The sequence below is a fragment of the Austrofundulus limnaeus genome, unplaced genomic scaffold (assembly GCF_001266775.1).
Source record: "Austrofundulus limnaeus strain Quisiro unplaced genomic scaffold, Austrofundulus_limnaeus-1.0 Scaffold97, whole genome shotgun sequence".
Classification (NCBI taxonomy): Eukaryota; Metazoa; Chordata; class Actinopteri; order Cyprinodontiformes; family Rivulidae; genus Austrofundulus; species Austrofundulus limnaeus.
Genome location: NW_013952499.1, coordinates 676,742 through 688,432, shown reverse-complemented (window position 1 = coordinate 688,432; position 11,691 = coordinate 676,742). Strand labels below are relative to the sequence as shown.

The following is an 11,691-nucleotide window of genomic DNA, read 5'->3' as shown; positions in this document are numbered from 1 at the left end:
AATAATGAGCTTTTAGAACACCTGGAATCTTTAGCTCAAACAGAAAGTCAAAGCTAACAATTAAAATAAATAAATAAAAACACCCGAGAACAGAGTAAACCTGCCAAAACCAGATGAACGTTCTACTGATGAGGACCACGTGACTGGAAGGTGCCACCGTGTTTCTGAAACTGACGGTGTGTCTGTCAGACTGCAGTCAAGTCTGCATGGATCCAGTTTTCCACGTAGAAACCTCTGAATGTTCCAACAGACAGATCAGAATAATGAAGGTGGATGGTGTGTGGCTGCACCGTGATGAACTTTTAACACAGACGCTAAAGAAGACACAATCTGACATTCATCCACTTTTTTACTCCTTTACAGGTGACAAAAACAAACACAATGAAAATAAATGAAATGTTKCTTCTTAAAAGAATTGATSASTGGGGTTTGTTGGAAATGTTATGAAGAAGTAGTGCCTTACCTGTCGTAGATAGCTCTTTGAAAGACCTCAGARCATTGGTTGTGAAACTGTGGGGCATGACCTCTGGCAGTGTGTGGGGTCATTATCTATATTTTTCTGCAGCACCACAAACATCCTCATTGAACTCATAAATTATTGTGGATCTCAAAATGTTTTGATCTGAAAGGACGGGCATTACCCAAATATTTCTGAGCAGGTGTGAAACCCTCAGAAACTTTGTACTGTGGGAAATTCCCTCAAAATGACAGTGGCCCGGTTCAAACCACATAAAAGAATCTGAGGATGGACTGGCTCTGAAACACGATGCTAAAACTTTCCTCCGATGGACTCGAACTGCTGCGATGGTTCCTGACTCTGTCCAGTTTGCAGGTTCGGTTCTGGTTGTAGGAATGCTGTGAAAGCGCACCGTGTTTTAAAAAGTGGTTTATTAAAAAGTTAACGTTTGGTGAAACATCAGTTTGTTTTAGGGAGAACAACATCGAGCAACACTTTCCATCGTTCCTACCTATGAAATCAWAGGAGTTAGTGATGAGCAGGAGGAATGAAAAAAGTTGTTTTTCTCTGCATTTCACAACGTTAGTTACTGTATTAACATTAAAATAAAAACATCACTGTTGTCTGGATAAAGTCATGACATTACATCAATAATATCCTCTGTCATTTCATTGTCAAATTAAAATCAGAAATTATGTTTTACTGTTTTTATTCGACCCCATTAACTGAGCCAAAATCTGAAAAAGTTGATATTAGTGGTTTTTTGAAGAATGGACTGGTTAAACCTTCAGTAAAATGCTGTTTTTGTATGAAATAAGAGGAAGGGGTCGAGAAGACCACTTCAAAACGATAACCATGGCTTTCTCTGAACAACAGTGACATTCTTGGAGTCGTATTTCAAACTCTTGGAGTCGTATATTCAAAAGGAAAAGATGGAGACGGCAAAGGAAAGCTCCTAAAGAAATTACTCAAACCCATAAAAATGAAAAATTATGTAAAAACACACTTGTTTCAGGTTATGTTCTTTCAATTTACAACATGTATTCCAGAAAAAGCCACACTCTGACCAAAGATTCCTGCTAAGCATCACTGAAAACAGTCATTTTGGTTCAACATTTTCTTCTCGTGGTTCCAACTAAACCTCCCTGGAGGGTTCAAGTACTTCTTTTTTTTTTTCTTTTTAAATATAAGTTTGTTCTCTTTTAGTTAACACCACTTTCGACTGCCTCAGATTCTTGGAACATGGCGTCATTACTCCTGATTTCCTTAATTTGACCGCTAAATTTGTTTTGCTTGTCTGTTGATTTCTGGTGTAAAGACATTTAAACTCTTTACTTTTTTTCAACTTTTTATGGTTTTGTATAGGAATCAGTTAAAGTGAATATAGTTTTTGCGGTGCTTCTAGCTAGCTATTTTGGTTATATGTCTAGCAGTCGGAGTTATCTAATTATTTTTGGTTCAAACCGGTTTTGATGCTTTACTAAATATTTGCAGCTGATGACAGAACCAATGTATTGATAGGAATAACTTTTTTTGGGCTGCAGCCATCACAAAAAAGTTGTATGATTTAATACTGCTGTTTTTTTTCAGCAACGTAAATTGATAGCGTCCTGATGCATCTCAGTAATCCAGGTAAAAAATCAAAGGAAAAAAAAAATTGTATAGGTCCTCTGGACGGGTTCTTCTTTAATGAAACGTTTCGTCTCTCTTCCAAGAGACTTTTTCAGTCTGAGAGTTTCAGGCAAATTCAGGCTTTTATGTCCTGCCTCCAGGTGACTGATACTCACATCACATGGCCATCGTTCACCCTAATTAATCCCTTTTATTGCTACAGCGCTGCCATTGGCAGTATCACTCCACCCCCTGTTAACAAAAGGGATTAATTAGGGTGAACGATGGCCATGTGATGTGAGTATGAGTCACCTGTGAACGATGGCCATGTGATGTGAGTATCAGTCACCTGTGAGCCATAGCCAGGTGATGTGAGTGGGAGTCACCTGTGAACGATGGTCATGTGATGTGAGTATCAGTCACCTGGAGGCAGGACATAAAAGCCTGAATTTGCCTGAAACTCTCAGACTGAAGAAGTCTCTTGGAAGAGAGACGAAACGTTTCATTAAAGAAGAACCCGTCCAGAAGACCTATACAATTTTTTTTTTTTTTCCTTCGTAAATTGATAGCTTTTTCACCTAAAAATTTTACTCGGAGACATAAAAAATTAGTGTTCAGCAGCTTCAGTTTTCTTAATAAAACTCTCACAGAGTAACAGGGTTCAGTGATTACTGTTGTTAATTACTGAGAGGAAAACACTGAATATTACAGCTTGTAAAGCAGCAGGAGTCTGACTACTGACTGAAAATTATTCAGAATTTTCCAAATATGTGATTAGAAGCCGATTTTTCTGGCAAATTTGTTTGAATCTYGCTTTATTTACTTGGAAACATTTTTAAATCAGAATATTTTAAGAATATTTGTCTTATATTGAACACAACCAGGATTATAACTCATTACTAATAATAATTGAAGACCTAGTATTCCTTGAAGAAATGCACATCACCTGCCAACCTTTTAGCTGTTTTTAGTCAAACGTGGAAAATAACCCCTAGGAGAATGTGTTGTGACTGACTCTCAGCTACTACCACCCCAAATATCAGCTCAGTGTTTGTAAATTTCACAGAGTTGTTGTCATTTTCACCAACAGACATGGGAGAAAAACATTATCAACTTTTGTTTGCTTTTGTGACTTCACACTTCTTTCAATAAACAAATCTTTTCCCACGATTTAGTCGAACCAAAACACAAAAAGATGAAAAAAAAATAAATAAAATTACTGGTAAATCTTTGTCATTCCACAACCGAAGTGCTTTTTGTTGAGATAAGTACACATTTACTTGTCCTGAAACGACACAGCTGTGTTTAGCTAACCTCAGCGAGCGAGTCTTTAAAAGGCAYCACATGAGATGAAGCTGCTATTTTACAACGCTGAGGCTTTGTGGGACACTTTTCTTAGTTTCGCCGTCTGACTCTTCATTCTGGATCCGCTCCAGAGCATTTTTGGCGAGCAGACGCAGCTGCACCGACAGCTGGATGTCTTCTACGTTTGTGGACGCTTTTGAACGTCGTCGTGAACAATGAAGCGATTATCTGCCTTTGAGGGGTTTTTGTTTCAGGTTCTGGTCCTGAACGCCAGCAGGTAGTGGTTTGCAATTATCATTCTTCAGTCATACCAAACCACTTTGCTACCTGTTGAGTTTGCTGAGGCACAGACACATTGCAGCCTCTCTAATTAGGATTTAACCACAGTTCCCATGACTGGTCGGCTGCACGGCTCTGGTGGGGGGAACTCCAGCGATTTTTACGGGAAGAATCATAAAACTATACCAGGAAACTATGGGCCTGAACCTACACTTAGCAAGTCCATCATCAGCTAATATAACTGCAGAAATGAACTTACTCATCTTCTTAGCTGYGCCAGTTCCTGGCTTATAAAATATCAGCGGGATTTCATCAGCATAAACTCCCATTGAAGCTTTCCGATGACTAATTACACGTGGCTGCSGCTCTGCTGCAAATTAGATCATCAATATCTGGAGGATGGGAAGAATCGTGTGGGAATTAACTCTTTACACAGAAGGACTTCTGTATTTGTGGAACAGTTGGGGATACTTGTATTCAGTCCACAGTTTTCCAACCTTTCAGTGTACTTCTGATGAATTAAAACACATTTATTCAAGGTTAATATTTAGACTAAAATGAGGTTCTCTAACCCTATGTTCCCTAGTACAATGCCAGCACTAAGTCAATATTTTTTCATATGTTTCAAGACATTTAAAGGGAGAGTCAACATCTTTCATGACTTTTTATTATTAACTCAAATTGAACATAAGTACTAGGGACACATAGTACCAGGAAACATAAGTACCGGTGAACATAGATATCAGGGAACACGGGTTTTGGGAAACGTAGGTACTGGCGTTGTAGACATGGGGGAACATACAGATTGAGGAACACATGTACCAGAGAACATAAGCAGGGTTCCCACGGGTCCTTGAAATCCTTGAAAGTTTGTGAATTTGAAAAAAAAAATGATTTCAAGGCCCTGGAAAGTTTGTGAAAACAGCCAAAAATTACACTTGTCCTTGAAAGTCCTTGAATGTCTTTTGGGGATTGAAGTTCTCTATTCACACGACTGATTTTCATCATCTGTTAAATTAATAATAATAATAAAGTTAAAAACTTGCATTTGTTGCATGGATAACAGGATTACAGTAAACTGACGTGGCTTTCAACAAATAACATGAGCCATAGTGATAGTTTTAACCAATCAGAGCAGAGTAGGGCAGGTCTTTCTTTCTGAGCCCAGGTGAAGCACCACAGCTCCTGCTGTCCTCACTGAGGGTCTGGACATGTTCATATCCCCTCCTCCCAAATTGAGCTGCTGAACCTCCCAGAACATAATTACATGTCCATGTATTGTGGATATGAATATAGGGTGTACATTTAATCCGATTTCTTTCATTGATTCTGACTCAACAACTTCTATGTTATTCAGTTTTTCATTGAATTTACATATTAAACTTGTTTATTGGTAACGTTCTGCAGTAGCAGTAGCAGTAGGTAATTGCCGTCACGTGTGGTTCTTGAATTTGAGGAAATTGGTACTGGAAAGTCTTTAAAAGGTCCTTGAATTTGATGATGTCCAAGGTGTGGGAACATAGATGTCAGGGAACACAGGCATCAGGAAACATAGTTATCATAAAACATAGATATGGGGAAACAATGGTGTGCTCCCAAATAAAGCAATGATAACTTAAGCATATGGATGAAGTTTATTTATTTAATAAAATACTGTACAAAATGATATAATAAAAGCAGTACTTAGATATGAGAAGACAGTAAACTTTAGGATAAAACAAGCAAGCACATAGAACAACTTGGACCATCCCAGCATCTTCTCACTATTGTAGTTTATTTTTGAAAGGATCATAAAGTGGAAACTGCAGTCATAGGTGAGGTGCATTACTACTAGAACACGTGCAACCCCCTATAACGTGTCCATTAGGCTTGTAAAAATGAAGACTTGCATAAATCCCTGGCAGGGATTGAAAGCAGCTCATGTCTCTGCACCTGAAGCCTTTGTTTCATGAAAGTGTTACATTTATGTAAAGTTCTGTTGACGGGGATGTAAAGGTGGACTTACTTTTTATTGTCACATATTTTTCTCTGTGACCTGCGTACGTTTCAAATATTCCATCAATCAATCTTTGTTTTTGTTTCCAACAGCGTTCGAGCGATGACTGACCGATCAGSACCTAAAGAACTCCAGCAGAACATGCCAGCAGCTGCTGATCCGTCCAGCCCCGTCACACCCGTGCTTTAAATAATCCCATGGAAGGTTTTAATCTCGATGGATTAATAAAGCTGCCGGAAGAAGATCAGTGATTTCAATCGATTGGATCTTGGCGGCGGAAGGGAGCTGGCATGTGGCCCCCCGACCTCGGGCCTCCAGATGTGCAGCTGACTCTTCCTGGTTTCGGGAGCGCATTCGAGGATCTTCAAGATCTTGAGTCCTCCGGGGGCCTCTGCCAGCCTCATTCAGGAGGCCTGTGCTGCCTTCCTAGAACCTCCCTGGGATGTGACCTGAACTCCCTGCTCAGCTGTAAAACAGCAGAACTCCACGTGGAGAAAACCGTGGAGGACTTCGTTACCACAGCTCAGACTGACCCCAAAAACAGCACCAAGATGGTCAGCTGCTACCCTCAGCCCTGTCTTCCTGTCCCTTACGTGTTCACAAGCTGTGCCAAGTCTCCATCGTTTGAATCTTCACCTTCCTCCCTTTCCTCCTCTTCCTCATCRTCTTTACTTCATTCCTCTTGCCTGCCTCTTTCTGATAAATTCCCCCAGCAGCACCTCAGCCTGCAGGAGGAGTACCGCTGCATAAAACAAGAACCTCCTGACGATTTCTCGCCATGCAAGAGGGAGCCATTCCAAGTGAACCACCAGCAGGGGGATCCGTTCCTCCTGGGCCAGGACAGAAGCCAGTCCCCTCTTCATGGTCCCAGACCCGTGGGACCGGACATCCCGCCAGAGCAGCAGGAGCAGTCGTGCCATTGGATCGACTGCAGCGCCGCCTACGGCAGCCAGGAGGAGCTGGTGAGGCACATCGAGAAGGTGCACATCGACCAGCGGAAAGGGGAGGAGTTTGCGTGTTTCTGGACTGGCTGCGTGCGGCGGCACAAGCCCTTCAACGCTCGCTATAAGTTGCTCATCCACATGAGGGTCCATTCAGGAGAGAAACCCAACAAATGCATGGTGAGCGGATTTTTTAAAATCTAAAAACAAAGAAAGTACGGTAAAAGGTTCTGATTGTGTTTGATACATTTAGTGGACAAAACATTCAGAAACCATGAAGCATCTTAAGAGTTTTTCTAATCTACTTCAGTTTCAGGCATTAAAGTAATAATTAAAAAAACAATCAGAGAAAACCTTAAATCATTATTGTGTGAATGTGGTTAAAATGGCATGTTTTATTATAACACACTGTATTTTATTTTAGGAAAACAAAACCTAAAAAATTAAAACTAAACTTGGTTAAAAATGGGAAAAAAAGAGCAAAATCACACCTATATCCTAAAAGTAGCTTAAAATAAAWTTTTGCCAAATTAGCTGAACTGTAGCCAAAATCTAGAACCAGCAGTTGCTAAAACCTAAAATATACACAGTAGTRGCTAAAATTAGCAAAACCACAGCAAATACCTAAAACCAGCAGCACAGTAACAAAAATCTAAAATGAGCACAACAAGCTTAAACAAGTTAAAATTACCACGTTAGTTTACAGCCTAAATTAGTAAAACAGAAACTTTAAGCTGAAAATACCTTAAATTAAAGAAATCGCTAAAATTAGCAAAACTATAGTTAAAACCATGAACCAGTAAAACAGCAAATAATAGCTAAGATCAATAAAATTCTAGCTAATAGGTAAAATTGACACAAAAATAGCTTATACCTGAAATTAATAAAGCAAAAACTTACGTTACAATTAGCCTAAATTTAATTTCTTAAATTAGCTAAATAACAGCTAAAACCTGAAACCAGCAAAACATTAGCTAAAATCTAAAATATGCACAACAATAGCTAAAATCATCAAAACCATAACTAAAATGAGCAACTATCCCTACAAATTTTTCAAGCTAAAATGAACTTAAACTTCAAGTCTCCATTCATTTCAATAAAACCAAAAAAAGGGTTGGAAAAAGTAAAATTCTTTCTTTTATTTACCTCAAAGTTACAAAAAATAGAAAGTTATAGCTGCTCCACAGAACCACAGAGCAAATATACTCATGTAGACCAGGCCAATATATATAAAACAATCACGTTTTATTGTTTTTTCTACAATTAAAACTGATTTACCACAAATTRCAACAGTCTTCTTCTGTAAATTAATCTTAGATAAACAGCTACGAGCATAAAAGTTGAATTTATTTTACAAGAAATTCCTGTTTGGGGTCAACAAGTGAACCTAATCTTTGTCCACGATGTTGTTCAGTTTAAGCTAAAGTCAAAATAAGGTTAAGGAAATATATTTTTAAAACATTTTCCTCATTYGGCTGACTGTCATCACCTCCAGCGCTGCAGTTCTGACATCTCCAGCTCCAAAACACCACGTTCATATTTAAAGAAAATCAACACGATAAAGACAAAAGCAGACGGTGTTGTGTTTTTAGAAATTTTTCTGCTTTAACATTTTAAAGCCGCAGAGCAGCGTCGCTCTTCATCACTTCTGTCATCAGTCATCCTCCGAAGCTCGTCTCTGTCCCGTGWCTACCTTCGGTTTGAAGCCAAATCCACGTCCATCAAGCTGACTCTGTTATTCCCTGCCGTCATTAACTCGGATTAATAATTCATTTTCTCACTCGGGGACACACACTTCTTGTGTGACTGAATTAGTTTATTAAAAGTGTGTGTCCCAGGCTGCTGCCAGCTCATAAACTGCAGCAAATCGCCAGTGAACAGGTTATTATTAAATCAACACAATATTAGTCATCGGTCACACTCAGACGACTTGAGTAAAATTATTTCATTTTCATGAAGCGCTCAGATGTGGGTGAAGTCACTCTGCTGCAATGGAAAATGAATATTTCTCTTGAATGTGGTCAGTGTTCATTAATGAACTCAGCTTTATTTACCAGCTCGTAACATCGGCAGGTGTTTTTAAGGCTGTAAACATTTCAAATACAAAATACAGTGTATGGTGCTTCACTGACAAGTTCAGTATACAACCAGGACCAAAAACAGTTACAGTAGCAAGTGTTTTATTTCACGCCAAAACTGATAATTACTTTTTTCTGTATCTCGCAGCAGAGAACCATTGGTATTAAGTAAAAATTACGTCTAAATGTGTCCCTTTTTCAGTTTTCTCTGAGGAAAACTTAACAGCCTGTAAGTAGTAAGTACCCCCAAACAGGGGGGGCCACTAAAGCTACGTTCACTACAGGTCCTAATGCTCTACTGTAGGACCAATGTTGGCATGCTACAGTAGCCATATGCTATGGAAGCCGTATTAGCATGCTACAGAAGCATTGTTAGCATGCTACTGGAACCTTCTGCTAAAGAGGCAGTCTTGGCGTGCTACAAAAACTGCTACATAGTGTGTCAGCGTGCTACAGGGACAATGTTAGCATGTTACAGAAGCCATGTGCTACAGAGGCAGTGTTAGCATGCTACAGAAGAGAGGTAGTGTTAGCATTCTACAGAGTTAATGTTAGCATGCCACAGAAGCCATGTGCTACAGAGGCAGTGTTAGCATGCTACAGAAGAGAGGTAGTGTTAGCATTCTACAGAGTTAATGTTAGCATGCTACAGAAGCCATGTGCTGTAGAGGCAGTATTAGCATTCTACAGACTTAATGTTAGCATGCTTCAGAAGCCATGTGCTACAGAGGCGATGTTAGCATGCTAAAGAAGCCATGTGCTATAGAGGCAGTGTTAGCATGCTACAGAGTCAGTGTTAGCATTCTACAGAGTTAATGTTAGCATGCTACAGAAGCCATGTGCTACAGAGGCGATGTTAGCATGCTAAAGAAGCCATGTGCTATAGAGGCAGTGTTAGCATGCTACAGAGTCAATGTTAGCATTCTACATAGTTAATGTTAGCATGCTACAGAAGCCATGTGCTACAGAGACAGTGTTAGCATGCTACAGAGGCCATGTGCTATAGAGGCAGTGTTGGCATGCTACAGAGGCCATGTTGAAATGCTATAGGACCAGTGCTAGCAAGCTACAGTGACCATATGCTACAGAGGCGGTATTAGCATTTTACAGTGTTAATGTTAGCATGCCACAGAGGCAATATGCTACAGAGGGATTGCTGGCATGCTACAGTAGCCATATGTTACAGGGGTAGTAGTAGCATGCTACAGTAGCCATATGTTACAGGGGTAGTATTAGTATGCTACAAAAGCAATGTTAGCATGCAATGACTGTGAGAAAATTAAGAGAAACTCAATGACGGCTACAGAAATATTTGGCGAACATGTTTGACCAGCTGTTGGAACCAGCTGTTGGACCACCACACCTTTCAGTTTGAAGTCCAGTTTCCAGTTTGTTTTCACACCTCCGCTGAGACTTAGCTACAATTAATAAAATCTGAAAGTTTCTCAGGGTTTGTGTGCTCTGACCTGCTTTTTTTGTACATAAGTTGTTTCAACCCTCAGATTAATTAATCACCATGATGTAGTGGGACTTTCTTCCTTTTATGTACAGACTTGTTAAAATAAACGAGGTGAGTGACATTTACAGACTCATTAGTGAGAACTAATAAAAACTTGGAGTCAATGTTTGAAAGAAAAACAGTTTAGATGAAAGTCAGTCTTTTTGCTTTTGGGGTCACACCCAAAAGACTCTTGACAGTAAAACGTGTTAAATCAAACATATAAATTATGAAAATCCAGCAATTTTTTAAAGTGTCTAAACTCTCTTTACAACCCAGCTGATTTAAAACTAAAGCATCAGAGGGTGAATTTGACTGAGTTTCTTTCTTTTTTGTTTTCGTTTTTTTGCTTAAAGTGTAAAAAAAACTGCTGATGCTGATATTTGCTTCTTGCTTTTGGCTTCAACCCAACAGCAACACTTTCAGGCACAACCTACCACAGCYGGGTTTGTTGTTTTCTTTCAGCTGTTACCTAGATTTTATGCTTTTAATTGGCAACATATTTCATCCTTACTGCAGCTGTCTTCATCATCTTTCAGTTGAGACATGAAAATGCCATATTATTATATTTTATTGGTGCCTAAAAGGGTAAAAAGTCATGTTATATAAAAAGCAATGACTATACTGTGATTATTGTTATTTTTTAAAATGTTTCTGTAAATCTCATTTTAGTTTGAGGGCTGCACCAAGGCATTTTCCCGCCTGGAGAACCTGAAGATCCACCTGAGGAGCCACACAGGAGAGAAACCGTACATCTGCCAGCACCCCGGCTGTCTAAAGGCCTTCAGCAACTCCAGCGACCGGGCCAAGCACCAGCGCACACACCTGGACACGGTCAGAACTTTTCCCTCCTAATCCTGAGAACCTTTCTGGATCTGGGTTGCTTCTCCAGAGAACCTTAGTTTTCTCTGAAATAAAAATGTCGCTACCATAAAGTTTGTAATTACAGGGGTTCTGTCAATGCCACAACAGGCCCAGTTGTAGTTGGGTTTATATGGCCCATATCTGCCAAYGGTTTATGTGGTGCTGGCCCATGCATGGACACCTCTGGCAAACTACATCTGGGCCACCAAAGGGCAGTATCTGCCACATCTGGTCTGTGTTAGTGCACTGTGTAGGCCAGAAATAGGCCAGACAAATTTTGCTACGTGTGGACGATGCTAGCAGGCCACAGCAAATGACTCGCATGGTTTTGGGCTGCCCCACTAACACTAAATGGCTAAACATGTCAAAATTAGCAGAAGCTAACAGCTTATCGCTAACCGCTAAGTCGACTGTCACTGAGGCTGTGTCCAAAACGGCAGGACAGGTCCTCCGAAGGTCGAATTTGTCGGCYGCATACGTCACAGCGCCGCGACGAAGGACGTCCAAAACGGAAGMCTCCTCCGATGYRTCCGACAAATACGTCCTTCTTTTTCCCCGAATCGAAGTACAGGTCCGATGGATCCTTCCCGGCCCAGCATATCCCATAATGCATTGCGGCCCGACCGGAGAAATGGCGGACGAAGCGAGAGAAAAGAATACAT

At 40.1% G+C, this 11,691-nt stretch overlaps 1 protein-coding gene across 2 annotated transcripts in view; it reads left to right on the top strand.

The window, feature by feature from the left end:
- The window catches only part of glis1a (GLIS family zinc finger 1a), a 38,068-nt gene that overhangs the window by 8,022 nt on the left and 18,355 nt on the right, over positions 1–11,691 (top strand). For both annotated transcript variants that reach the window (XM_014013013.1, XM_014013012.1), the window contains 2 exons: positions 5,741–6,769; positions 10,838–10,999. In XM_014013013.1, coding sequence (XP_013868467.1) covers positions 5,939–6,769; positions 10,838–10,999 — 993 coding nt within the window. In that variant the 5' untranslated portion in view covers positions 5,741–5,938. The remainder of the gene's footprint in view (positions 1–5,740; positions 6,770–10,837; positions 11,000–11,691) is intronic.